Here is a 27,803-nt window from a genome sequence, read left to right as displayed (position 1 = left end):
CGACATCTATCTCATACTTGTGTTGTCTTAGGTGGCTCCTGTCCACAAGTGTTTATAGCTCACTCTCTTGTAACAACGAGATAGCACCCAGAATAAGGAAAAGTGGTCAATCAATAGCGTGCCGTCAGACATTAGCCGAGGGGAAATTTACGTGGGGATTCCACGTCCTGTTGCAAAGCGCTGTAACTGGGCAATATAATGATTTTTGCGTGCGTGACGCATCACGTTACTGCCACCTTCGAGCGACCACGTCCTCGACTCCCCTTCCGTTCTGGCTTCTTGGCCGTCTTCCGCCACAAAATGTCGCTCGCTATGGCGTTCTATAAGAAGGAGGACGAAAGCGCTTCCGGGCTGAGCTCCTACTATAACAACAAAACGACCATCATTCAGGAAGCCCGCGTCTTCAACGAGTCTCCAATCAGCCCCCGCAAATGTCGAGCGCTGCTTACGCGCATCGTGTACCTCCTATACGTGGGCGAGAATTTCAACACACAAGAGGCTACTACTCTCTTCTTCGGCGCTACCAAGCTGTTCCAGCACAAAGATGTAGGCCGAGCGTGTTTTTAAACTGTTGACTGACATGGATTTTCAGGCCGCCCTGCGACAGGCGGTATACCTCGCCATTAAGGAACTCGCAACGACGGCAGAAAATGTCATGATGCTAACGAGCAGCATCCAAAAAGACATGCAGCCCAATGCGGAGGTCATCTATCGGCCCAATGCCATTCGGGCCCTTTGCCATATCATCGACGTGCGTTGATTTGTTATATCTTTATATTTTCAGATGCTGAACAAGAAAAATAGCCTTCTATGGCTCAAGGTGTCGAACGCTTTTTCAAAGCTGCCATCGTCGACCGAAACCCTTCCATTTCATCCGCTTCGTTGATCTCGGCATACCATATGTTCCCGCAAGCTAAGGATGTTGTCAAGCGCTGGGTTAATGAAGCGCAAGAGGCCGTGAACATCAAAACCGGTGGCTACTTTGGATCCTCAGTAACGGGTGGAGGTTTCTTCGGCGGCGGGAGCCAAAGCAACGCACAAACCGTACCTTCCTCCAGCAATATCACACAATACCATGCACTCGGACTGCTCTATCTTATTCGTCAACAAGACCGCATGGCCGTTACAAAAATGATCCAACAACTGGGTGGAGGGAAATCCGGTTCGGGAACGACATTGAAAAACGCCATGGCGTTGTGTATGCTCATCCGATATGCGGCCAAGGTCATGGAGGAGGATCCCAAGTGCGTAACTTCCCCTAGTTGATTGAAAACTGATCTTTCGGCAGCGTCCAACGACAAATGGTTGAGTTGCTCGAAGGCTGGCTTAGGCATAAGAGCGACATGGTCAACTTTGAAGCAGCCCGTGTTCTCTGCGAAATGAAGAATGTGACACCTGCTCAACTGACCAAGTCGATAGCTGGCAAGACTTGCAATTTTCTATTTGTTTGTCTGCTAATGTATTTTAGTCCTCCAACTCTTCCTGTCTTCTCCCAAGCCTGTTCTTAAATTCGCCGCTACTCGAACGCTTGCTGCTCTCGCTGTCACACATCCTTCCAATGTCGCCGCTTGCAATGTTGATCTCGAAAGTCTCATCACAGATCAGAACCGCAGTGTTGCTACCTATGCCATCACTACTCTGCTCAAGGTATCCTTGCATTTATATTTGACTTCTATTTCTTATATTTTCTCGTAGACTGGTAATGAAGCCTCTGTAGACCGTCTCATCAAACAGATTACCGGCTTCATGTCAGAAATCAGCGACGAATTCAAGGTCATCATTGTTGACGCGATCCGCTCTCTTTGCCTCAAATTCCCTGCCAAACACGCCGCGATGCTCACATTCCTTTCTGGTGTCCTTCGTGACGAGGGTGGTTATGACTTTAAACGCGCGGTTGTTGAAGCTATCTTCGATATGATCAAATTCATCAGCGAGTGCAAGGAGCAGGCGCTGTCGCATCTCTGCGAGTTCATTGAGGATTGCGAGTTCACAAAACTCTCTGTTCGCATCCTTCACTTGCTCGGTATCGAAGGGCCCAAAGCCTCCCAGCCCGCCAAATTCATTCGTTTCATTTACAATCGCGTTGTCCTGGAAAATGCGCCAGTGCGAGCTGCCGCTGTGTCCAGTTTAGCCAAATTTGGCCTCAATTCCAACGACGAGGCCCTCAACCAAAGTGTTGGTGTCCTTCTGAATCGGTTCGGTTTTCAATATTCTGCTTAGTCTGTTGCTAAGACATAGACATGCACAGATGCTTAGACGATGTCGATGATGAAGTTCGCGACCGTGCTGCTATGTACCTCAAGGTCTTCAAGAAGCAAACCCTCGTCGAACCGTACGTGAAGGAAGGTGCGAATATACCGTTCTTTTACCGAACTCGCCTGGTTGAATCTTTGTGATAGATTCCGTATTGTCTTTGGCTGCTTTGGAGTCGAAGCTTGTTGCCTACGTCAAGGATCCTGCTGCTTCTGCACAAGCGTTTGATGTTTCTGGTATTCCCAAGATCAGCCGTGCTCAAGCCGCTGCTGAGGCTGCCCGTATGTTTATCATATCGTTCGTTTGCGGTTTACTGACCTCTGGCATAGGACCCAGCTCATTGGATACAATCGGTGTTCCGTCTACTCAAACTGGGTCATCTGCGGCCCCTCCACCAACTGCAGCGGAGACTCAAAGTGCATACGCGGAACAACTTGCTGCTGTCCCGTCGTTCGAGCCTTATGGAGCTGTGCTTAATAGCAGCACCCGGCTTGCGGAGCTTTCGGAAAGCGAGACCGAATACCAAGTTACCTGCGTCAAACATATTTTCAAAGAGCACGTTGTCTTCCAGGTGAATTATTTTCACACTTTTTCATGATATTTTGCCAATTCGGTCCTAGTTCAATGTCTCGAACACGATCCCAGACACCGTCCTCGAGCAGGTTACGGTGGCGATGGCCACGTCAGAAGATTCTGGTCTTACACAGGACTTCATCCTTCCTATTCCCAGCCTGACTGCGACAAGTTCGCCTGGAATAACGTATGTCTCGTTCACAAGGGACGTGCCCACGGATTATGCGACTGCTTCGTTCCCTTGTACCTTGCAATTTGTCAGCAAGGAGCTCGATCCGACAACTGGTGAACCTGAAGAGGAAGGCTATGAGGACGAATACCAACTGGAAGAGGTCGAGCTTAGTGCGGGCGGAGATTACATCGTTCCTTCATATGCTTCGTTCGGCTCCGAATGGGATCGGATGAAGGGCGGGCCGAGTGTGACGGAAACGTTTGGACTGGGAGCGGCTGTGGACAGTCTGAAGGGTGCGTGTTATCCTTGTCTTTTTTACCGACTTTTCATTGATGTCGCTATTGCAGCTGCCTGCGACTCGATCATCGAAGTACTCAACATGGAACCCTTGGGCGGGACAGAAAGCCCGACATCTTCCTCGGTGCATACGCTGCAGCTGTCGGGATTGGTCACGGGCGGAGGTGGGAAGGTGCTTGTACGGTGCCGAATGACGTTCTCGCAAGGTGTTGGCGTTACGCTGGAGCTTGGGGTCCGCGCGGAACACCAAGACGTCTGTCAACTTGTGGTCAACGCTGTTGGTGGTTAGGATGGTCCATATTAGAATACTTGTCGAATCATACTTTTTTCTCACTTTTCGTTGTTTGCATAGGAAGTTCCACCACTTGATCTAAGCACAGAAAGCACATAGGCTACGTGTACGAATATAAAGCAACATTCGTTGAGGTATCGTCTGACGATATCTAATCTGCGGGTGTCATTTTGTGACACCTACTTTTTTCCTTGGACCACCACATGCCCATCTCGACTTTGCCTTTGATGCGGACGTCCTACTATGACCTGTTGTGCTTTTAGCCTATCTTGAAGACACTGGGAACTGGGAGATATCGTTTGGCTGGGGGGATCAGGCCACAACTCTGACGTTGCCCACCATCGGAGTCCATACTCCGCTCTTACGTAATGGTCGACCCTCTTGCTGCTCATATCTCCCCATTGTTAATTGGGCCAGCAGAGTTGTTGTTTCCTTCTCGAGTCTGAATCTTGGAGCCGGCGATCGTGAAGAAACAGATCTGCTACTTCCGCGGTACTGCCACCGCACTCTCTCTTTCTTCTTGACCGCCCATATGGTCGGTTGACAACATTGTGCCTTCTCAACACTTTCCTCCAGTTTCACACGTGCTACCGAAAACGGATTCGTTGTGGCCTCGTTTTATTATGCCTTTGACCTCGGACCACCCCGGGAGGCCTCGTGAGTGACTCATCCCTCTATTTCCTCGACCTTCTGACCCCAATATCAAGGATGGCTCACGAGTGTTTTCCAACCCGGTGACGAACGACACCCCAGTTGCAGTCCTTCGAGCACGGCGCTACCGCAGCGATCTGACATGAGCGATGTCCATCCCGGGCCTGCGAGTTCAATCTTTCAGGCATGCTATCCGTCACATGATTGGTGCATCCATTGTTACTCTCAGTAGCCGCAAGCTGCCTTGTTGTTGGTCCGCTCACGCTGAAAATTCATGACGTTGTTGGCCCTACGGTAGCGGCACTCACATTGGTAATGCTGCAAGCTGCGGACGGCCGCATGGCGCTGTCGATTCCAATCCCTCTCAAGTTAGTGTATTGTCTGTCGTATGTAAATTGCTACTAGTACAAACAACATTTACGAGCCTATGTTTCTTCACCATTGCATCACTTCCTATTGGGACTTGTCTGACACTTGTCAGTGGATTCCATCTCCCAATGTTTCTCAAAGCCACCAGTCAGCGCTGGACTGGAGGCAAGCAAAGCAACCGCACCAAAACACAATCAGCTGCGTTGCACTCAGAGCAAGCAGTTCTATACTTACGCAGACCTCTGGCCAGGCAGAGTGGTGAGTAGCAAAATTACATTGCTCAAGGACTGTCGACATCCCGCTTGACGTGCAAGGTTGATAAAGTTGATCAGGTCTGCTCCGAATTAGGAAACTTTCTTGCTAAATTGGGTTTTTCGGACACTCCGGGCCGACCCCAAAGACTTGTTGTATCCAACTTGCACAGTCAAGTAATCTACCTACGCAAGTCCAACTGCCTTTCTGAGTCTGGCGTAATTTGGTGCGCCGAGGCCAGTGACGGGGTCCCAGCCAGTGGTCGCGTTGAAGCCGCTATGGGTAGAACAAATCAGTCCCCAAGCGCGACAGACAAGCGGATCGAGACTGACCTTGTTCCGCATCCAGGGTTTTTGCCCACCGAAACGTCGTCGAGTGCTGCGCGCCCAGCCGGACTGTAGAGGAGTGGGTTGAGGAAGCCAAGCGGAGGTCGGCCAGCCGCCATCAGCTCATCGTTCAAGAACGCGATAACGGAGGCAAAGACTGGGGTCGAAGCTGATGTGCCGCTGGCAAGGGTCCATCTGTCGCCTAGGAACAGCGTCAATTACGCAAGAATGCAGGAGACAAGGGGCTGACCGACGAGAGTTGGGAAGTTGACACCCTGAGCAGAGACATCCGGAATACTTGAGAAATGTCAACCAGTGGACGCCGTGCGTATGGAACACCAACCCTCGCCCATTCTTGTTGTAAAGTCCCTCATAACCGTTGATGGTCGCAACATATGTGCCAACGTCTGCCTTCTGGTATGTGGGCGGCTTGAAGTAGTTGGAGAAACCTGTCCAAGCCTATTAAGGAACGATCGACGACTCGAGCCAGAAAAGACTCACCACCAGTGGAGAAGGATGCCGCGATTTGAGAAAAGTTGTTCTTGGTGAAGTTTTCGAGGATAGTCTGCGACGAGCCGACTGATGTAACCCATGGGCATGTTGAAGGAGCGGTCGGCACGAAGGTATCGCAGAACCGGGCGTGGCCACCAACACCGCCATCACCAGAAGAGGTCCTAAAAATTTGCGTCACTAGTACTCACAATGTTAGCGCGATGGTAAGAAATGAATACAAGATAGAAGTTCCCAGAGCCCCTAGTTGCAGGTAGGCGTTACAAAGTCCGTCAGCAACAGGGAAGGTCAGATCTTGCTCATCGAAACCATAAGATGTCGAGAGCACGGTAGGACGGGAGTCGTCCGCAATCAGGGTATTAACTTGATCCAAAAATCCACCCAGTTCATCGTTGTTTAGTGGACCGACCGAAATGAAGCGGATGGGAATTCCGTTGGCAACACCCACAGAGTACTGGATATCGAGACTCTGTTAAGCCAGTGAGTGAGGAAAAGAACCACGAGCGACGGGACCTACTGCTTCAACACCAGCGAAAGCACGAAGCCTGTTTGCTCAGTCAGAATATGCAAGGGGTTTGTCCAAAGAAAAACAACGCGCTGGGTGTTGGACCCTCCATCAATCAACTGCACATCGAACTTGGTCGACGACGGCATCTCAGGACGGTATCTGGCGAGGAAATCCTAATCACAGTTTTTCAGAAATCCTAGGCCGCCGAAAATGATGAGGCACCTTCAGATCGTTGAAGTTGGCAAATTCGTTCAAGAAGCCTGATATTCCTAGCACGTTCTTCTTCTGCGTCGCAGGCCCTTTCGGGAGGCCCATCACTTCCAGCAAACACGAAAGAGTTGTGAGGTCAGCGCAATTAGGGTCCATCTCCCGTTTGCGCTTGACATCGTAAGGCTCGATCCTGGGTGTGGCGAACGGATTAGTGAAGCTTGTCGTGGGGTGGACATAGGCGACATGCCCGGACAAGTCGGCGGGGAGCGAATACTGAAGCGTTCGGATGGTGGTTTCATTGCGGCCGGAATGCGTGAAGCTTGCGAATTCCGCGTTCAGAATGGAGCTGGCCTGCGAAACGGGGACGGTAAATTGGAGGGTGTCGCCTGCGGGGGAGATAGTCTTTGCGGTGATCTTGTTCGCATCCAGCCATGAGTTCACAGCAGAAAGTGCCTCCGTGGTAGGCTTTACGTATTTGACGACCTGTTTAACGCGTTAGTGGGCCCACAAATCTGTAAGGACCGACATGCCTCGTCCAATGTCAAATGTTTGCCATAACGCGCGCTTTTGGGATCGGAAACGGCATATAGTTCCTCCTCAAGACCGGCAATGTTGTTGGGCTTTAGCGCGATGCGGAGAGTGAGCTGCTTGGACGGCGGGGCAGGGCCAACTTTGACAAAGCCTCGAGCAGGTGTGTCACGTTGTTCGTGGATAACATAGGCAGACAGTTCTGCTGGGGTAGCAGCTGCTAGTGTGACGAGGGCCGCAAAGAGGGAGGCAGACACAAGAACCATTGCGGTGGAGGGGATCTAAAGACAAAGCCACTCTTAGTACTTTTTCGGTGACCTGGGCCGCCCAGCTCTGTGTGTATGACCCGTCGGAGGAGGTTTGAGCTGAATTCCGGCAAAAGCTGCTGCGCATTTTGTGTCGCAACGGCTGAGAGAGCTGAGAGCGAAACGAATCTTTTGATGACCTCAACCGCATGCCTTCTGCTCAAAAAGAAGCCCGCAGATCCCGAAATTTCCAATCAGGTGCACAACGGCGGTAGGGACGCTATCGTGGTCAGCGTAGGCACCACGAGGAACCGGGAAGGAAGACTGTTGGGATGGTGGTGTAAAAAGCACCGATTACATACGCATTGCTGACAGTCAATTGTTATCAACGCACAAGAGAAGAACAGAACTCTTTCATTGGTTCACTTGTAAGTATTCTACATACTACACGCGCGAGAAGGTAAGTTCAGCTTTGCCTTCCTTGGCACCGTCAACATCGACCTTGAACTCTGCTTGGCTGGCGGGGTCGACGTTAGGTTGCCACGACATCTCAGGTGGGCCACTTGTCATATTGACATTGATGTGTTCAAAGACCAGCGAACCCGCCGGGTAATGACTGGGCTGGAGAACACCTTCCTCCTCCAACTGAAGAGTAAGGACGCTTGGGGGTGTCTGCCAACCCATGTCTATGACGGTGTCGTTGCTGATACTAGGGAAACTCGCGGAGTACCAAAATACGCCAGGAGCTTCTTTTTCCAATTCATGATTGCGGACGATAGTGCTGTCGAGTGTTTGGCCGACCTCAAGAGTTGAGTTATCGAATCCGACTAATTGGAGGATGTTCTGCGCATCGAATTCCACCTGCATTGCGTAGGTATAGAAAGGTCCACCTTGGAGCCAGCTGCCGCCATACTGAAACGCAAATTAGATATCGGTTTCGGTGGCCAGATTCCCGCAAACCTGAAGGGTAGGGCGCACCGTGGCGTAAGGGCGGCCGGTTGGTGGGTCGAGAACACGGATGTTGGCGCTTATGAAGATGATCTGGCTGTCGAACGCTTCAGGCGTAGGGGGGACCACGAAGGTGGTAGTAAATGATTCGATTGTGTCGGTGGGAGTAACGTTGAACTGAGCGACGAGTTCTGTTACACTAAGAATTTGCCGCTTGGGTTTGGTCCCGCCTGAAACGACGTTTGTGAAGGTATGCAGGAGAGAGCCGTCTGGCGCAAAGAGCTCCATGTCGCGACCAGACTGTTTGACACGAGAACCAATTGGCGCAGTGTAAATCTTCTGGCCCCTCGCGTTTTGGGTGACTGGCGTCAATGCATGGGTTGCTTGGGCCAAAAGGACAGAGGCAAGAACGCGAAAGAGCAGCATCGTGACAGGTACAAACTACATCGGTTTGGATGAGGTTTTAGATGAGAGTGAACTTAGAGAAGCCATCGATCTGATCACGACCATGTTGTTCCCGACGTCGACAACCATTCCAAAAAATCCGAGCGGCCACACCATGAATCTCGTGTGTATAGCGTCATCCGCAGTTGTCTTCCCCAGTGATCTGTTACTTGAGTGTTTCTAGGCAAAATCATATCGCGCGATGCTACCAAAGCTTTCATGGGGAAACCCAAGACGGTCGCTGACCATGTGTAAAACTGAATCTGCTTCAGAGGATCGCCTCTAACATCAATCTCATCTTTTCCGTCTAGAATATAAACATGGGACTCTGCTTACGATGCGGGCAGACGACGGTCTCCACTTTCGATGTCCTTCGCCCGTTTGCTCAGCACTCTTTCCCTGGTCCTCATTGTCTCCGCTGGTAATCTTGTCCAGTTCGAGCAGCGTAAAAGCGCTCCCGCCGGATTCACCAGCAAAGGACCAGCAGGCGACAACCACCCGCTCACCCTTCGCTTTGGTTTAGCCTCGAACAACATCGCCGGACTCCACGAGAAACTTGCTGCCATTTCCACACCTGGAAACCCAGATTTCCGAAAATGGCTCAGCGCAGATGAGGCACGTCTTTTGCTCATTCCAACGGTACTCCTTCCACTAAATTTCCCTCAGGTCAAATCGTTTGTCGCTCCCTCCAACGAAGCAGTGAAGGCATTCAACTCATTTGCTGACGCGAATGGACTCAAGACCACTTCTACTTCACCATTCGGGGAGTGGGTGACCGTCTCGTTACCAGTTGCGAAAGCCAACAAACTCTTTGGCGCCAAGTACACCAACTTCACACACGCAGACGTCCCTGACCCAATAATGCGAACACTCTCAATGTCACTGCCTTCAGAGCTTGTCGGTCATATTGATGTCGTTCATCCCAGCACAGCTTTCACCATGCCCGACACGCGCCCTCGCAAGTCCATTCGATTTGATGGTGTACCCAAGCGCGAGGCCACAGCGCCTGAAAGCTGCAACGTCAATGACAGCAACCCGAGAAATGTTCTCACTCCGGCTTGCCTCCAAGCCCTGTACAACATTCCAACGACCCCAGCGACGCAAGAGAACAATCCACTTCTTGTCACTGGATATATCAATCAATGGGCCCAAATCAACGACTTGCAGGTGAAATCGGCTATGAACATCTGCGGCTTTCTCTGATCTTCTTAATAATCTTATCCAGGCGTTTATGAAGGAATTTCGCCCTGACTACCCTGCCGGCGCCAATCAGACCTTCCTTCGTCTCGCGGTCGCCGGTGGAACTAATCCGCAATTCCCTGGCGCCGCTGGGATCGAAGCTCAACTCGATATCGAGTATGCTGCTGGTATGTAGTTTGGTCTCGTGACCGTGTTTTTTATGACTCTGGGTGTCAATGTAGGTATTGCCACTGGTGTCCCCCTGCACTTCCTCACTGTAGGCGGGTGGGATTTCCCGACGGCTTTGCTTGATACCACAGCCTACGTGGCCAGCAGCCCAGTGCCTCCAACTGTTATGACGACTTCGTGCGAATATTGTCGCCTTGTTCTATATTGCTGATAACAATATTTCATCAGGTATGGTGACCAGGAGTCGAATTTCGGATCCGCGTTGGCCAAGTCAGCTTCTATTTCTGTCCACAAGAGTACCAAAAACTGACAAATCACAGTAAAATCTGCGATGGTTATGCCGCTGCATCTGCGCGCGGTGTTTCAGTGCTCTCTGCGTCCGGTGACGTTCGTCGTGTCGAACTACAACCTCTCCTGTTGTCCGTCTCACCTTTATCATAGGGCGGTGTGAATGGGAATCACGACGATGGCTTCAGCTGCGAGCTCTTCATCTCCGTTTTCCCTGCCTCCTGCCCATACGTGACCTCTGTCGGCTCAACCATCGGCTTTGGCCCTGGTTTGTTGTCACTCGACCTATCTTCATCCAGTTAATCAGCTCAACAGAGATTGCGGTCAACTTCACTGGTGGTGGCTTCTCCGAAGTCTTCCCCCAGCCCTCGTATCAAACTGCCGCTGTCGACGCCTTCCTCAAGACCATCCCTGATGGGTTCCCCGAGTTCAACCGTGCTGGACGGGGCTACCCCGACCTTTCTCTCCAGGGCTGGAATTATCTGATAAGGGCCAACGACGAAGTCGGCGCTGTCAGCGGGACCTCTGCTTCCTCGCCGACCGTCGCTGCGATGATCTCTCTGGTTAACGACAAGTTGCTCGCAGCCGGAAAACCCGTGCTCGGCTTCCTCAACCCCTTCATCTACACCAATCCCTCTGTCTTCAATGATATTGTTACTGGCCACAACTCGGGCTGGGACTGTCCTGCGACAACGGTAATTTACTATCCTCTCCCGGTTTCTTTTTTGCTTATCGCTGTCTTAGGCTGCTTTTGATGCAGTGGAAGGCTGGGACCCATTGAGTGCGTGGCATCCTTATTCCTTTGTCACAGGCTCAACTTATCACTAGGCGGTGCTGGCACTCCCGATTATGAGCGGCTCCTTGCTGCTGCGTTGGCTATATGAGGGACCAACTACTTAGTAAAATATTTAGTATCACACGTCTCGTATTTCATCTACGGGTCATCCGGGCCGCCAGAAGTGACGTCTGTGACAGAGATTTTCTTTCCACACCTTTCCACACACTCCCACAAGCTCAGCGCAAGCTTCCATCTCAGCTCGAGCATCGACTTGTATGCGGAGTGCCAGCGGCCTCTCGTACCTGTGCCCGCCTCTCACACAATTAGAACAATTGCTATCGTGTTTAGCCCAGACATAAACGCCGGACTCTCAGGTTGTTGCCCATGCTCTGCTCTGAACGGTCAATCCTATTGCTACTCTATATCTTCTCATTGATGATGTTCACACCAGGATCCTTGGGGACCACTCGAATCCGAATCTTAGAGCCTGTGATCGTGAAGAAACACATCTGCTACTTCCGCCGTACTGCCACTGCACTCTTTTTCTTCAAGTTCTTGACCACCACCGACCCACAGCTTCGAGAGGAACTCCCCTTTCGTTTTCTCGTCGTAGGTCGTCATTTCATGCCCTGTCGCATATCTGATGCTCTATTCCGGTTCCAGTATACCTTGTGGCCCTCACTGAGGACGAACTCGACTCCATTACAGTCCTCATCGTCCGGTGCCTTTTGCATGTCCGTAATGAGCCTTGCCGGTTGGGGACTGCGGTTGTTGCCGGAATGCAGGCAGAAGTAGTGGCGATGCCGACAAAAAGTGCCTCGCATGATCGCAACACCTCAATCCTCCTTGTCTGAGACTTGGAGTCCTCAAGCCGGTGGCTCGACGCTGAATTTGATGATGCTCCTCAAGTTGAAGCGGAGAATAATGACGCTATTGGTTCTGCAGAGACATGCGTCGCTGAGGTAACGCTGCTGGGAGCCAAGTAATCGCTGCTCGTTACTACACAACTCTGGTTACAAAACGATAGATTGTATACGATAGTACACACATGAAGTTTCTGATCTAATCTAATCTACTTGTCACTTCTGTGACACCAATTTTTTTTCTCACCGGTGAACCACCACATGCTTTCGTTTTCGTCTGTCAGGTTCTATCTCCACTCGATCATTGACTTCTATATGGATCCTCAAGGCCTTCGAAGACAATTGAAAGCAGTCGTTATGTTCAAGGGCCAAACTTGTGTTGTTAGTCCACACTCTGCCCGGAATGGTCAGACATTTCACTGCTCTATATCTTCCCACTGATAACTGTTGCAGTACATTTCCTCCTTTTTTTTCTCGAATCTGAATTTTGGAGCCTCTGATCGTGAAGAAACACATCTGCTACTTCCGCCGTACTGCCACTGCACTCTTTTTCTTCTCGACCACCACCTGTACCCACATGGTCGGTCGGCCACATCTTCCACTATTGCACTTTCCATTGACTTTCTTCCAGTCGTGGATTATTGCTCTACCCGACTCGCGAAACCCGATTCGTCTTCGCCGTGGTTGCAGTATCCCTTCCGAGTCGACCAATTCGCACCGTCCCAGGATCCCCTAGAAGCGACTTGCACCACCCTTTTTTCGACCTTCACATTCAACGTCAACATTGAGTTGTATCTAGACTTTCAATGACCTCTCATCCTTGGGATTCGTCTATCAAACCGGGAGGCTTGGTTCCAGGACAAAGATAAAGTTGTTGTCAGCGGCAATAGCATGTCCCGCTCTACTTCTTATGAAGGTCTGCTTAGTTTCCCACTACTTTTTTTCGATCTTAATTGTCGCAGCTGGTCTTTGCCTTCCGTCAATCGAATCTGAATCTTGGAGCATGCGATCGTGAACCATATCTGTTCCTTCCGCGGTACTGCCACAAGAGTGCTTCTTTCTTCTTGACCACCACCTGCCCACATGGTTAGTCGATAATGTTCCCCACTACTGTGTCGTCCATTGACTTTCTTCCAGTCCAGCAAACACCGACTCACCGTGGCTCCAATCGGGGTTTCGACCTGGCCGTTTTTCGCCGCCTAAGGAGTTTGGAGTCAACTTCCCTCTCTCCGTTTCCTCATCTCTCTGATTATGCTATCCAGGATGGCTCACGAATGCTCGTCAAGCTGGTGAAGAACGACATCCAGGTTGCGGTCCTCTGGGTGTGGCGCTACTGCAGAGATCTGACATGGGCGACGACCGGCGGGGTTCGTGAGTGCAATCTTTCAGGTATGCCATCGGTCACATGATCGGTGCATCCATTGTGGAGACTCGCAGTCAGCCTCGTTCTTGGTGCGCTCACGCTGATTCCATGACGTTGTTGGCCCTGCGGTAGTGGTCACGCACATGGGTAATGCTGCATGCCGGGAATGGTGTTGTCAGTTTGGATCCTTCGCATCGCACATGGGAACGGCAACGACTGTAACAACGACTCGGCAAGACTAGCGAGGGAGGTAGGCTTTTATTTTCCTATATGGTCGTTCTGACGTTGTATTGTAGCGTTTTTGCGCCGCTTTGATGACTTTCGAGATTTGGTGACGAACGACACCCCAGCTGCAGTCCTTTGAGCATGGTGCTATCGCAGCGATCTGACATGAGCGATGTCCACCCGGGGCTTGCAAGTGCAAAGACATGCTATCGTCGATTGATTGGTGCATCCATTGTACTTCCAGGTTGCTTCGGTTTGGTCCGCTCAAGCGAGAAATCATGACGCTGTCGGCCCTGCAGGTGGTATAACTCACATTGGTAATGCTGCAGGCTGCGGACGGCCCCATGGCGCTGTCGATTCCAATCCTCTGGACGATGTGCTGTACTTATCGTTCTTTCTGTCAACACTACCTACTACAAATCTATTACAAAATGCTATCCGTTTACCACTTGTTGTTGGGACGGAGAATCCGACGCAGTTTCTGGTCGGTAGACTGTGGAACGGTATTCTCCTGCCGTACTTTTGCGTCAAGTGCACGTGCCAAGGTAGAAATCTCAAACTTGCCTTGTCACTGAACCGATTCTTCATCGTCTTCTCCTCTATGGGCTCTACCGGTGTCCCCCCTCCCTCCTCGACAATCAAATCGCTCAGAGAAACGACTCGCCTAGGATGCTGGTCAACAGTGAACTCGAAGCAACAAAAAAAATGGGCACCCATTAATGATCAGTTCTGTTGCGCTGAGGGCAAGCATTTTCATCGTCGTCCAAACATACGACCGGTCTCCCAAACAGAGCGCTGCCACGACAAAATCGCTTAAATTCGGGTTTGGTGGCTCAGCGATTGTTGCAGGCCACATAGACTGCGCGAAGAGAATGGGGTTATGGCAGCCAGATGGCGTGAATAGTGTGCGGAGTATGGTATCATCCAAAAGAATCGCGTCGAGCAACTGGGTAGGCGCATATTAGCAGGAACACTTCTCAGGCGACCGACCGCTCACTTCGAGCTCACTCTCCAGCATATTCTCGGCGCCGCTGGTCTTGCGTCTTGCCCCCGCGATTATGAACGAGAGCTGGGATTGACCAGCGTTCACCAACGCCTCCGCTGTCCAGTGTTCTTGCATCAATCCCACTTTCTCCCATTGAGCAGCCAGTCCTGTCTTATTGCTCTTGCCAGTGACCGTCGTGAGGAGGACTTGGGTAAGAATTCTTCGAGACACCTTGGTATTGGCCATGCTAATCAAACTCAGTCCATCGCCACGCGAAAACGGGAAACACACCAATGAAACGGCGCCAGTGGCTCCTCGTTGCTGAATAAAGGAGCGTGTCCCAATCTGATGATAATGGTCGATGGGGCCCAGCTAGCGACATTGAGCGCACAAAATCAACGGCGAGATCGTGGAACGTACGGGGTGTTGGTCGCCTTGACCGATGAGGGGGTTTTGGTAGTCATGGACATGGTGGTCGTCGTCGTCGCGAGAACACGCATCGAGAAAATGAGCTTGCTGGGACGACAGAAGTCAGCGAGGAAGGACAGACGAGAAATCCAAGCACGAACCTGGCGGGAAAGTTGAGAAGAAGGCAGCACTTGTGAAAAGGGAAGGTGTGTAGTTGTGGTCGTCGCAAAGTTCAAGTCAATGGGGAATTGACCCATAGCCCAAGCGATCGAGGTCAAAATGACATCCGCGCCCACGGGATCAAAACATTCGTTCGACTATCTAAATATGCCTTCGTCTGGCCCAGGGTTCAAGCGCGACTGTGAAGTCGGTGCTCATGTCAACCTTTTCTACTTGGAAAGGTCGGACCTCTTGCTGCTCTATATCTTCCCCATTGAAAATTGTTGCAGCGGATGCCTTTTCCGAGTCCTCTCGAATCAGACGTGTATGGCTTGTCCTTCAGAAGCCAGGAAGCTTGCAGCCGGATGAGGCAAGTTTACCGCATCGGGAGATGATCGTTGGTAATTCTCAGTCCATCCACACGCCGTTGACTGATATTTTTTGTAGATTCATCCAAGTGATGCTCAACCCGCTCCTCTATATAGTCCACCTGGGAGGGCAGCGCTGAATGATGCGTGGATTGGCAAAAACCCCAAATGTGGGACAAGGTCAGCTATTTTATTCCACTTATTTGGTGTATTGCCGACTTAGTACAGTGGCTTCAACCGTCAACGCAACTGTTGGCTGGCCTCGGCTCGCCGAATTACGCCAGACTTAGGAAGGCAGTGTAATAGATATCATGTCTGCACATGTTGGAACAACGCTCTGGGGTGCGGCCGGATTACCCGCGGCCGGAAGCCCAATTTAGCAAGAAAGTTTCCTAATTCGGGAACATGCGCGACAGACGATATAAACTTGTGTAATGGGCAGAACCCTTCATTCCGCTCACTGGATACAATTGGTATTCTGTTTCGACTGGGCAAGTTTCGATTCACTGGCATAACTCGACTATGTATGTGCCGAGTTGATGTGCTTGTATGGTATTTTAGGCTGTTTGTTTATAGCTGTGTGCTTCAGAGGAAGTAGCATTCGTTGTCGCAACTCGCATGGACTCATGATCAGAATGGCTCACACTCGTCTACGGATCATCCGGGCCGCCAGCTGTGACATGTCCGTGACAGCGAATTTTCTTTCCGCAAGCAGCAAGCTCAGCACTGAGCACAGGCTTCCATCTCAGCTCGAGCATCATCTTGTATGCGGACCGCCAGCAGCCTCTCATACCTGTGCCCGCCTCTGACGCAATTGGAACCAATTGCTAGTCATGGTGTTTGGTCCAGACTCAAGCGCCGGACTCTCAGGTTGCCCATGCTCCGCTCTTAACGGTCAATCCTCTTGCTACTCTATATCTTCTCCTTGATAATCTTTACACCAGAACTCTCTTGATTTTTGGGGACCACTCGAATCCAAATCTTAGAACCTGTGATCGTGAAGAAACACATCTGCTACTTCCGCCGCCGTACTGCCACTGCACTCTTTTTCTTCTTGACCACCACCTACCCACATGGTCAGTCGGCCACATGATACATCTTTCACTTTCCATTGACTTTCTTCCAGTCGTGGATTGTTGCTCTTCCCGACTCGCGAAAACCGATTCGTCTTCGCCGTGGTTACAGTATCCCTTCCGAGTCGACCAATTCGCACCGTCCCAGGAGCCTCTAGAAGCGACTTGTTTCTGCCTTTCTTTGACCTTGTCATCCAACGTCAACATCGATTTATATGTGGAGTTTCAGGGAGGCTTGGTTCCAGGACAAAGATAAAGTTGTTGTCGAGTCAGCGGCAATGGCATGACCCGCTCTACTTATGAAGGTCTGCTTAGTTTCCTACTACTTTTTTCGATCTTAATTGTCGCAGCTGCTCTTTGCCTTCCGTCAATCGAATCTGAGTCTTGGAGCATGCGATCGTGAAACATATCTGTTCCTTCCGCGGTACTGCCACTAGAGTCCTTCTTTCTTCCTGACCACCACCTGCCCACATGGTTAGTCGATAACGTCCTCATTACTGTGTTGTTCATTGACCTTCTCCAGCAAACACCGACTCATCGTGGCTCCAATCTGGTTTCGACGTAGGATAAAGTTGTTGTCAGCGGCAATGGCATGTCCCGCTCTACTTCTTATGAAGGTCTGCTTAGTTTCCCACTACTTTTTTTTCGATCTTAATTGTCGCAGCTGGTCTTTGCCTTCCGTCAATCAAATCTGAGTCTTGGAGCATGCGATCGTGAAACATATCTGTTCCTTCCGCGTTACTGCCACTAGAGTCCTTCTTTCTTCCTGACCACCACCTGCCCACATGGTTAGTCGATAACGTCCTCAACACAGTTCATCACTGTGTTGTTCATTGACCTTCTCCAGCAAACACCGACTCATCATGGCTCCAATCTGGTTTCGACGTAGCCATTTTTCGCTGCCTGGGCCGGTTGGTAACTTCTCTCTCTCTCCGTTTCCTCATCTTTCTGATCGGAACGCAGCCATACAACTGTCGATTGAGAAAGGTACCCATTATTTGACGCCCTGTATCCTCTTTCTCATGCTTTATTTCAGCCTTAGAATACGATGTCTCGTTAGGATCAACTTCCCTCCATGGTCCCGATTGTCCCGCGCCTTCGTATGCCCAAAATGAGCCAAATACCGGTCGGGGACCGCTGGACCGTTGCGCGGATGCAAGCAAGAGTAGTGGTATAGCCATGAAGAGTGCAGCAGTCTCGCAACACCTCGATCCTCCCTGTCAGAGACTTGGGAGTCCTCTACCGGTCGCTCAACGCCGATTGTGATGACGCATTTGGCTCTGCGGAGGCGGGCCGTAATCGGGTAATGCCGTGAGTGGGTAGTGTTATATGTGATCCACGAGTACAAGTACAAATCGATACATTTCCCAGTTATAGCCGTCTTGATTTCTCCAGCCTGTGCTCATCCTTTTCCGTGGGGAAATTTTCCTGTAATGGTTTGGTCAGCCAATGCCAGCTGATCATCAAACGTGACTCTTGCCTTGTCCGATTCCAATTCCGTAGCTTCAAGCTTTCTCTTCCTCACGTTTTGCCGAGGCACTGTCTGTTTCATCGAATGGTCTGCGAGCATGATAATGTCCCTCTTGAGCGCACGGCTAACATAATTGTCAGTCTGGGCAGTCGAAGAAGCACAAACCACCTCGTGCGCACTATGGGTTCAGCACCTAGGTCTCTCTCGAGACAAAGAGCACACAACATTGCGTAGGCGAGCTTGGCATCGGAAGGGAGGTAGAGATGTGGCGGCCATATCCTATCAACAAAGGTCATGTCGATGTGCAAGAAAGCTTGGAGCACATCGGGGTCAAAGATGATAGAAAACAAAAGCTACATGTCGGTGGTCAGTGCCCTTGTATTTCTGAAAAGACCAAGGCTGACTGACTCTCAGCTCAGTGGTGAGCATGATGCTCGCTTCGACCTCGAGACGAACACGGTCTATGATATCGCCTATCTCGATGTACCCCGCGTCCACGATGTCCTGCATGGTACAATCCTCTTGGTATGCGACGGTGTTCTCCCTTTCCGTGCTTCCCGTGGGGACAATAGGTTTGATTTGGTCACGAATTGACCCCAGCAGGAGGAAACGCAGCACGCTTTGGCAATCTGGCGTATCCTCCATGCTGGTGCCAGTCAGTCTGCGACTAAACAAAAGCGGCAGCAACACCAGCAATATGCTTTGAAATACTCTGAGGGGTTGAAGGATGGATCGAGGCCGAGGCTGATAGCCAAGTCCAGCTGGCGAGAATTATGGCGACTACAGATACTGAGTGCTCAAATCAGCCGGCGAGGTTGCGAAACGCACAGAATGTTTCTCGCATTGAGTGGCGAGATGGACTTGACGACGAAGGTGGGGGCATTGGTGGCGGCGAGGGCGAGCATTGTAGTAGGAGAAGCGACTTGGTAGGTGCGAGGAACAAGTCAGCTAGACCAGAAGAAGCAACTTGAAGAAGGCGACAAACTGCAGCAGCACTCGGGTCGGTGGGAAAAGAATGAATGTGGTGGTGGCCGTAGCAGACCCAGTTGGAAAACGCTGCAAAAGTGAGCCCAGCACGGGAATATATAGGGGCCTCACGCGATCGACGTCAAAGTTACATCCGCGCCCACGGGATCAAAACACTCGTCCTCCTCAAGAATTCGATGATAAAGTTGGCGGTGACGAACTTCACTCTACTGCAAGTCCTTTGGGTCCCGCGCCTCCGTATATCCGAAATGAGTCGTCACTGTGTAGTCGGGGGAGTGCCGTTGCAATGCGCGGTCTCAACAAACCTCGTTCCGCGCCTCCGCGTCGGGCCACACTTGGGTGATGTTGCAAGTTGGACATACTTTTACTCCGGTACTAGCAGTGTTGAAATCGATATTATTGGCGTATATGAAGGTTAAGAAAGCCGAGCTCAGAGTTGCCGGCCACAAGCAGCTTATCGTTGAGCAGAGAAACTATTGATGCGAAGCAGATGTTCCGCTCACACCACCTGTCTTCTCGTTGGCTATGACGAGGAAAACTCAAGCCCTGGAGAGAAGGATCGGAGTATCCCCGTCCAGCGCGGTTTTAGGCAGGGGGCTCATCGGAGGCGGTCTTTTCGACCGCGTCAATCCAACGCCAGTGAAGTTGATATTAAATAATAGCAACCTCATACCAATCGTCGATCCCACGTCATCAGGTCTGGGCAGGAGAGGAGTTGAATAGCTTCGGGCGACCGGAACAACAGGAAACGCAAAATTACATGCTAGTCGAGGTGATTACATTATGAAGTCTGGTGAATGTGTGATTACTATCCTCCAAGTCAGCGGTCATCCAGCTAATGCAGCAGCCAGCAGCCGTTCATAATCGGGGGTGCCAACACCGCCTAGTGACCAGTTTAGCATTAGACACACAGTAATAGAAATACCACGAACTTAAGGGATCCCAGCCTTCCGCTGCATCAAAAGCAGCCTGAAACAGCGATAAGCAAAAAGAAACCGGGAGAGGATAGTCAGTTACTGTTGTCGCAGGACACCGCCAGCCTGAGTTGTGGCCAGTAACAACATCGTTGAAGACAGAGAGATTCGCGTAGATGAAGGGGTTGAGGAAGCCGAGCACGGGTTTGCCGGCCGCAAGCAACTTGTCGTTGACTAGAGAAATCATCGCAGCAACGGTCGGCGAGGAAGCAGAGGTCCCGCTGACAGCGCCAACTTCTTCGTTGGCCGTTATCAAATAGTTCCAGCCTTGGAGAGAAATGTCAGGGTAGCCTCGTCCGGCACGGTTGAACTTGGGGAAATCATCAGGGATGGTCTTGAGGAAGGCATCGACAGCGGCAGTTTGATACGAGGGCTGAGGGAAGACTTCGGAGAAGCCACCACCAGTGAAGTTGACCGCAATCTCTGTTGAGCCGATTAACTCGATGAAGATAGATCGAGTGACAACAAACCAGGGCCGAAGCCGATGGTTGAGCCGACAGTGGTCACATATGGACAGGAGGCAGGGAAAACAGAGACGAAGAGCCCGCAGTTAAAGCCACTGTCGTGATTCCCATTCACACCACCCTATAAGCACAAATTAAAGGCAGCAAAAGTGGTGATTTGATTTCACGAACGTCTCCAGAGGCAAAGAGAATTGAAACGCCTCGCGCAGATGCAGCAGCATAGCCATCGCAGATTTTACTATGATTTGTGAATTTTGCAAGTATGTGGGTAAAAAAAAGCTCACGTGGCCAATGCGGGTCCGAAATTCGCCTCCTGGTCACCATAACTTGAAAATTATCGTCATCAGCAGTACGAAACTGGGCAAGAAAAAACATCCGCACGATGTGGTCATGACCGTCGGAGGCACAGGACTGCTGGCCACGTAGGCTGTGGTGTCGAACAAAGCTTTCGAGAAATCCCACCCACCCACGGTGAGGAAATGCAGGGGAACACCAGTAGCAATACCTGCATCAAGATTCATGAGAAAAAAAGTGCGGTCACGAGACTCAAGCCATACCAGCAGCATACTCAACATCGAGTTGAGCTTCGATCCCGGCAGCGCCAGGCCATTGCGGGTTGGTTCCACCGTCGATCGCGAGACGAAGGAAAGTCTGGTTAGCGCCAGCAGGGTAATCAGGGCGGAATTCTTTCATAAACGACTGATGAGATGATCAGAGACGTTGTGGATGAAGGGTCAATTTCACCTGCAAGTCGTTTATTTGGGCCCATTCGTTGGCGTACCCGGTTACAAGAAGAGGATTGTTCTCTTGCGTCGCTGGGGTGGTTGGAATGTTGTACAGGGCTTGGAGGCAGGCCGGAGTGAGAACATTTCCAGGGTTGCTGTCATTGACGTTGCAGCTTTCAGGCGCTGTGGCCTCGCGCTTGGGTGCACCATCAAATTGAATGGACTTTCGAGGGCGCGTGTTTGGTACTGTGAAAGCCGTGCTGGGATGAACAACGTCAATATGACCGACAAGTTCTGAAGGCAGCGACATTGAGAGCGTTCGCATTATTGGTTCAGGAACGTCTGCGTGTGTGAAGTTGGTGTATTTGGCGCCGAACAGTTTGTTGGCTTTCGCCACTGGTAACGAGACGGTCACCCACTCCCCGAATGGTGAAGTAGAAGTGGTCTTGAGTCCATTTGCTGACGCGAATGAGTTGAATGCCTTCACTGCTTCATCGGACGGCGCGACGAAAGATTTGACCTAGGTGAACTTTTTTTCAAACAAAGTAGTTGACAGAAAGACTACCCACCTCGTCTGCGCTGAGCCATTTTCGAAAGTCGGGATTTCCGGGCTTGGATATGGATGCAAGTTTCTCGTGCAGACCTGCGATATTGTTTGACGCTAACCCAAAGCTAAGAGTGAGCGGGTGGTCGTCGCCAGCTGGTCCTTTGCTGGTGAAGCCAACGGGAGCACTTTTACGTTGCTCGTACTGGACAAGATTGCCAGCGGAGACGACCAGGACAAGCGAGAGAGTACTGAGCAGACGAGTGAAGGACATTGAAAGTGAAGGCCCGTCGTCTACCGTATCGTAAGCAAAGTTCCATGTTTATAGAAAGGAAAGATGAGATTGATGCTAGAAGCGAACCTTCGAAGCACATTTGGTTGTACACATGGTCAACTGCAGTTGAGACTGACTTGAATTACCCATTTAGGTTTCAGGAATCGGATCAGCAACGCCAACTCAGTAGCACTGGAGGAGAGGAGTGCGCATGACGCTTTAGACACGAGGTGCGCGATGCGCATCGAGAATGGTGGGCATTGGTGGCATGCTTGTATCTTGGAATGGTCGTGGTTGTTGACATCAAGAACGACATGGTCGTGATCAGATTGATGGCTTCTCAAGGTTCACCCTCATCTAAAACCTCATTCAACCCAATGTAGTTTGTGTCCGTCACGATGCTGCTCTTTCGTGTGCTTGCCTCTGTCCTTTTGGCCCAAGCAACCCATGCATTGGCGCCAGTTGCCCAAACCGCCAAGGGCCAGAAGGTTTACACTGCGCCAATTGGTTCTCGTCTCCAACAGTCTGGTCGCGACATAGAGCTCTTTGCGCCAGACGGCGCTCACCTTCATACCTTCGCAAACGTCGTTCCAAGGGAGACTCAACCCAAGCGCCAGATCTTCAGTGTAACCGAACTCGTCGGCCAGCTCAATGAGACCGCCACCAACACACTGGAGTCATTCACGAGCACCTTTGTCGTCCCCCCTGAGCCCGAAGTTTTCGACAGCCAGATTATCTTCATGAGTGCCAACATGCGTTTCATTGACCCAGCGACTGGCCTCACTTATGCCACTGTGCGGCCCACCCTTCAGGTCTGTTGCACTGAAGCCTAATGTCGATATCTCACTTGCATTTCCAGTATGGTGGCAGTTGGATTCAAGGCGGATCCTTCTACTCATACGCACTGCAGGTGGAATTCGCTCAACAAGCCCTCATCCAATTCGTCGGATTTGAGAACGTCACTCTTGAGGTTGGCCAAACACTCGACAGCACTATCGTCCGCAACCACGAAGTAGAAAAACAAACTCCTGGCTATTTTTGGTACAAGACGAGTTTCCCTAGTCTCAGCAACATCGCCGTCATAGACATGGGTTTGCAGATAACCCCAAGCCTTGTTACACTTCAGTTGGAGGAGGAAGGTGTTTTCCAGCCCAGTCATTATCCAGCCGGCGCGCTCGTCTTTGAGCACATCAACGTCAATATGACGAATGGTCCACCTGAGATGTCGTGGCAACCTAACCTCGATCCCGCCACCCAAGTAGAGTTCAAGGTGGATGTAGATGGCGCCAAAGAGGGCAAAGTTGAAATGGTCTTCTCGCGCACGTAGCACGTAAATTCAAGGACCGATGTGAATCAATGAATTCTGTGTGTCAATTGATACGATAAGATAACGGATGGGTTTGTCAGCAAGTCATGTCGGGTGTCACGGTTGTTGTTTTCACTTGGTTTTCACTCTTCAACAACAGTCAACAACTCTTCAAATCAATCTTCCTTTCCCATTCCTCGCGGTACTGATTCTTAATATCTATCCTACGGCGGCCACAATATCGTCCATGCCGACGCTGCTCATCTGACCAAGGTACCAGGAGTTACGGTGGACTCTAGGCTTCTTCTGGGATGCAAGGCATGCGACGATTGAGGTCATCAAAGATTCATGGTTCGTTTCGCTTTCAGCTTTACAACACTGCAGTACCTCTGGCCGGAACTTACCTCAAAACACCTCTTCTGACGGGTAGAGTTGGGCCGCCCCAAGTCACGCAGTACCAAACAGCACTAAGAGTGGCTTTGTCTTCAGACCCCCTCCACCGCAATGGTTCTCGTGCCCGCCTCGCTCCTTGCGGCCTTTGTCGCCCTAGCAGCTGCCACCCCAGCAGAGCGGCCCGCCTATGTTATCCATGAACAACGTGACACACCTGCTCGAGGCTTTGTCAAAGTTGGCCCTGCCCCGCCGTCCAAGCAGCTCACTCTCCGCATCGCGCTAAAGCCCAACAACATTGCCGGTCTTGAGGAGGAACTATATGCCGTTTCCGATCCCAAAAGCGCGCGTTATGGCAAACATTTGACATTGGACGAGGCATGTCGGTCCTTACAGATTTGTGGGCCCACTAACGCGTTAAACAGGTCGTCAAATACGTAAAGCCTACCACGGAGGCACTTTCTGCTGTGAACTCATGGCTGGATGCGAACAAGATCACCGCAAAGACTATCTCCCCCCGCAGGCGACACCCTCCAGTTCACCGTCCCCGTTTCGCAGGCCAGCTCCATTCTAAATGCGGAATTCGCAAGCTTCACGCATCCTAGCCGCAATGAAACTACCATCCGAACGCTGCAGTATTCGCTCCCCGCCGACCTCTCCGGGCATGTCGCCTATGTCCACCCCACGACCAGCTTCACCAACCCGTTCGCCGCACCCAAGATCGAGCCATACGATATCAAGCGCAAACGGGAGATGGACCCTAGCTGCGCTGACCTCACAACTGTTTCGTGCTTGGTGGAGGAGATGAGTCTTCCTAAAGGGCCGGCGACGCAGAAGGAGAACGTGCTCGGAATAACAGGCTTCGCCAACCAATTTGCCAACTACAACGATCTCAAGGTGCCGCATCATTTTCTGCGGCCTCGAATTTCTGAGCAGCTGTGACCAGGACTTCCTCGCTAAATTCCGTCCTGAGATGCCGTCGTCCACCAAGTTCGATGTGCAGCTGATCGACAAAGGCTCCAACACTCAGCAAGTTATTTTCTGTTGTTAAGCATATTCTGACTGCGAGCAACCAGGATTCGTGATTTTGCTGGCCTTGAAGCAGTAGGTCCCGTCGCTCGTGGTTCTTTTCCTCACTCACTGGCTCAACAGAGTCTCGATATCCAGTACTCAGTCGGCGTTGCCAACGGAATTCCTGTTCGTTTCATTTCTGTCGGTCCCATGTACAACGATGAACTGGGTGGATTTTTGGATCAAGTGAATACCCTGATTGCGGACGACGCCCGTCCCACCGTGCTCTCGACATCTTATGGCTTCGATGAACAAGATCTGACCTTCCCTGTTGCTGACGGACTTTGTAACGCCTACTTGCAACTCGGGGCTTTAGGAACCTCTGTTGTGTATTTTTTCCTATCGATTGCCCCAGTACTTTCAGTGACATCGTTTCTTTAGCACCTCTTCTGGCGATGGAGGTGTTGGTGGCTATGCAAGTTACTGTGATGCCTTCGTCCCGACCGCCCCTTCATCCTGCCCCTGGGTCACATCAGTCGGCTCGTCGCAGACTGTCCTCGAAAACTTCACCAAGAACTTTTCTCAGATCGCGACGTCCTTTTCGTCCGGGGGTGAGTGATTTTTGGCCGAACTTGATCGAGCTTTCTTACCTCTGGGCAGGTTTCTCGAACTACTTCAAAGCGCCAACATACCAGAAGGCGGACGTCGGCGCGTATGTTGCGACCGTCAACGGTTATGAGGGGCTGTACAACAAGAATGGACGAGGGTCAGTGCTCCAGATGTACAATTCCCACTGACTTATTAACATTTTTGATTTTGAAGTATCCCGGATGTCTCTGCTCAGGGTGTCAACTTCCCAACTCTTGTTGGTCAGTCTCTTGTCCCCTGCATTCTTGCGCGACGCATGAACCCCGTTTCCAGCCGCCAGGTGGCACCTTGTCGACGGCACTTCAGCGTCGACCCCAGTCTTCGCCTCCGTCATCGCGTTCCTGAATGACGAGCTCATCACGGCCGGCCGGCCCCCGCTGGGCTTCCTCAACCCGCTCCTCTACAGTCCGGCCGGGCGGGCAGCACTCGAAGACGTTTCGGTGGGCAACAACCCCGGATGCGGGACATAGTCAGTCAATCCTCTTGTCCATCGCGGTTTGGGGAACTGACTTGTGCGCCTGCAGCGGCTTCAACGCGACCGCCGGCTGGGACCCCGTCACCGGCCTGGGCGTGCCGAACTACGCCAAACTGAGGAAGGCGGTGGGGCTTGCGTAGGCGGGGCTGAAGTGCAGTGCTGTACAGTCATGTTACGTAGAACAACTCTTCGTGCACCCAATTTAGCAAGGAAAACAACTGATACGGGCAAGAGCAAGTCCTGTCAGATACAGACAAATATATTCGCTCCGTGTCAAAACTATCTTTGGGTGTATATCAAAAACATCGCAAAGATATCTAGTATCTCACAATCTCTGATCTTGACATCATTATCCATGTAAAATATGTTATTTCACAATTTACTATATATTACAACGATATCGGCAGCAAGGCGACGTTATCGAGGTATTGTGTTGTATCGTTATGTATATTACATTTGTACTCGTATACAGTCACTGGCAGGCAGAACAAGTGTAGGATTAGAGCTAAAACACCATTCGATTCCCAGCTTCGAAATCGAATTTTTTAATCGCGGCATTACCAAAGTGGGTTACTCCACCGCAGGGCCGACAGCGTCATGAACGTCAGCGTGGGGGAACCAAGCCTGAGGCGAGTTGAGAGCGCCAGTGGCCCATGCACGACTCATAAAAACGTGGCACGCCATGCAACTCGCAACACCCCAACCGGTCATCACCCATGTCAGATCTCTGCGGAGGGCGTTACTCAAAGGACTGCGACTGGGGGGTGTCGTTCGTCACCAGCTCTCGAAGAGCACTCGTGAATCCACCTTGATGATGTCAGAAGGTCGACGAAACGGAGAGAGAGATTGACCTTGAGGCAACGGCCTTTTGGAGTTGTATATGCCACTAGTCGGGTAGAACGACGCCGCAGTCCACACGACGAAAAAAAACCAATGAAAGGCACAACATCGGAGGACCCGGTCGACTGAATCATGCGCAAGCGGTCAAGAAAAAAGAGAGATTCTTGTGGTAGTACCGCGGAAGGAGCGAACGTGTCTGCTGCGACAGTTAGCGATGGAAAAATCGAGTCATAGGAAACTCAATCACCCTGAACGGAGTGGGATGCTTGCCCGGTCTAAGTAAGAGGCGGACTTGAAGTACAAGAGGTCAACGTCCGCATTCAAGTCGACAGTGGTGGTGAAGCCAGAAGATCCAGAAGACGGAGAAACAGGCCACTTCCAAGGCTCGGTCGAAGGCATAATGCAAACCACAACGAAGCGGTGTTTACTAGTCGCAATTCACACAACTGGCAGAAAGTGAGCGAAAAGCGCTCGAGCCCAACTGACCGTAGGCAGGTGGTGGTGGTCAAGAAGAAAGAGAGAGAGCAGTGGCAGTACCGCGGAAGTAGCAGATCTTCTTCAAGTTCACGATCGCCAATAAGATTCAGATTCGAGGTAGGAGGCCAGAAATCTGCTGCTACGATTAGCAATGGGAAAATATAAACAGCAAAAAGATTGGCCGTTGGGAGTGGAGGGTGGACAATCGGCCTGAAATCGGCTACTTCAGACTCCAGAGTTGTGGCCGAAGCCCCGCCAAACCACATGTCCCAGTTCCCAATGCCTTCGAGATGGGCTACAGACACAACGGGCCGTAGTAGGACGTCCGCATCAAAGTCAAAGTTGAGATGTGGTGCCCGGTGGGTCCGGAGGTGTCACCAAAGTGACCCACAGATGTTCCGAAAAAAAAAGTACTTGACATCACATTATGGCCTCTCGTAGATTTGTATACTAGCAAGTACTACAAGTTGCAGATCACGTAGAACACTACCCACTCGCGGCATTACCCAACTGGAGCGCGTCTCCGCAGAGCCAAATGCGTCATCACGATCGGCGTTGAGCGACCAGTCGAGGGAGGATCGAGGTGTTGCGAGGTTGCTCCCCTCTTTAAAATTGTGCCTCCGCGCAACGATCCAGCGGTCCCCGACTGGTATTTCGCTCATTTTGGGCATACGAAGGCACGGGGACAATCGGGACCGCACTGGGGTGGAGTTGATCCTCAGTGTACTTAACGCTACATCGTATTCTAAGGCTGGTATAAA

At 51.2% G+C, this 27,803-nt stretch overlaps 8 protein-coding genes across 8 annotated transcripts; 5 read left to right on the top strand and 3 right to left on the bottom strand.

Moving 5' to 3' along the window:
* Positions 1-237: 237 nt before the first annotated feature.
* MIND_00533200 (Coatomer subunit gamma) lies at positions 238-3,584 on the top strand (the record flags this gene model as incomplete). The annotated part of the gene is made up of 11 exons (XM_037362117.1): positions 238-546; positions 593-751; positions 805-1,244; positions 1,289-1,422; positions 1,469-1,647; positions 1,696-2,195; positions 2,249-2,346; positions 2,400-2,534; positions 2,583-2,824; positions 2,874-3,291; positions 3,346-3,584. The coding sequence occupies exons 1-11, from the start codon at positions 301-303 to the stop codon at positions 3,582-3,584; spliced, it is 2,790 nt and encodes a 929-aa protein (XP_037222409.1). The 5' UTR covers positions 238-300.
* A 1,460-nt stretch (positions 3,585-5,044) lies between these two features.
* Positions 5,045-7,207, bottom strand: MIND_00533100 (Family S53 protease-like protein; the record flags this gene model as incomplete). The annotated part of the gene is made up of 10 exons (XM_037362116.1): positions 5,045-5,135; positions 5,192-5,387; positions 5,436-5,482; positions 5,529-5,634; positions 5,687-5,859; positions 5,917-6,164; positions 6,213-6,240; positions 6,294-6,376; positions 6,426-6,896; positions 6,944-7,207. 10 exons carry the CDS (start codon positions 7,205-7,207, stop codon positions 5,045-5,047), a joined length of 1,707 nt encoding a protein of 568 aa, XP_037222408.1.
* Positions 7,208-7,630: 423 nt separating this feature from the next.
* On the bottom strand, positions 7,631-8,560 carry MIND_00533000 (uncharacterized protein; the record flags this gene model as incomplete). Its single annotated transcript, XM_037362115.1, has 2 exons — positions 7,631-8,098; positions 8,147-8,560. 2 exons carry the CDS (start codon positions 8,558-8,560, stop codon positions 7,631-7,633), a joined length of 882 nt encoding a protein of 293 aa, XP_037222407.1.
* A 2,836-nt stretch (positions 8,561-11,396) lies between these two features.
* Positions 11,397-11,866, top strand: MIND_00532800 (uncharacterized protein; the record flags this gene model as incomplete). The annotated part of the gene is made up of 3 exons (XM_037362114.1): positions 11,397-11,413; positions 11,464-11,621; positions 11,676-11,866. The coding sequence occupies 3 exons, from the start codon at positions 11,397-11,399 to the stop codon at positions 11,864-11,866; spliced, it is 366 nt and encodes a 121-aa protein (XP_037222406.1).
* Positions 11,867-12,785: 919 nt separating this feature from the next.
* MIND_00532700 (uncharacterized protein) lies at positions 12,786-13,350 on the top strand (the record flags this gene model as incomplete). The annotated part of the gene is made up of 4 exons (XM_037362113.1): positions 12,786-12,791; positions 12,838-12,961; positions 13,013-13,264; positions 13,313-13,350. The coding sequence occupies 4 exons, from the start codon at positions 12,786-12,788 to the stop codon at positions 13,348-13,350; spliced, it is 420 nt and encodes a 139-aa protein (XP_037222405.1).
* A 6,391-nt stretch (positions 13,351-19,741) lies between these two features.
* Positions 19,742-21,995, bottom strand: MIND_00532600 (Family S53 protease-like protein; the record flags this gene model as incomplete). The annotated part of the gene is made up of 11 exons (XM_037362112.1): positions 19,742-19,797; positions 19,847-19,883; positions 19,932-20,311; positions 20,359-20,473; positions 20,524-20,590; positions 20,637-20,678; positions 20,734-20,857; positions 20,910-21,051; positions 21,097-21,597; positions 21,647-21,915; positions 21,983-21,995. 11 exons carry the CDS (start codon positions 21,993-21,995, stop codon positions 19,742-19,744), a joined length of 1,746 nt encoding a protein of 581 aa, XP_037222404.1.
* Positions 21,996-22,293: 298 nt separating this feature from the next.
* MIND_00532500 (uncharacterized protein) lies at positions 22,294-23,222 on the top strand (the record flags this gene model as incomplete). Its single annotated transcript, XM_037362111.1, has 2 exons — positions 22,294-22,707; positions 22,755-23,222. The coding sequence occupies 2 exons, from the start codon at positions 22,294-22,296 to the stop codon at positions 23,220-23,222; spliced, it is 882 nt and encodes a 293-aa protein (XP_037222403.1).
* A 327-nt stretch (positions 23,223-23,549) lies between these two features.
* On the top strand, positions 23,550-25,865 carry MIND_00532400 (Family S53 protease-like protein; the record flags this gene model as incomplete). The annotated part of the gene is made up of 12 exons (XM_037362110.1): positions 23,550-23,552; positions 23,691-23,973; positions 24,017-24,058; positions 24,115-24,488; positions 24,538-24,634; positions 24,661-24,695; positions 24,744-24,991; positions 25,044-25,213; positions 25,263-25,368; positions 25,425-25,471; positions 25,524-25,719; positions 25,775-25,865. The coding sequence occupies 12 exons, from the start codon at positions 23,550-23,552 to the stop codon at positions 25,863-25,865; spliced, it is 1,692 nt and encodes a 563-aa protein (XP_037222402.1).
* Positions 25,866-27,803: the final 1,938 nt, after the last annotated feature.

Source organism: Mycena indigotica, assembly GCF_014461135.1.
Source record: "Mycena indigotica strain 171206Taipei chromosome Unknown Mind.scaff0004, whole genome shotgun sequence".
Lineage (NCBI taxonomy): Eukaryota > Fungi > Basidiomycota > Agaricomycetes > Agaricales > Mycenaceae > Mycena > Mycena indigotica.
The sequence above is the reverse complement of the archived record's forward strand: the minus strand, read 5'-3'. Positions and strand labels throughout refer to the sequence as shown.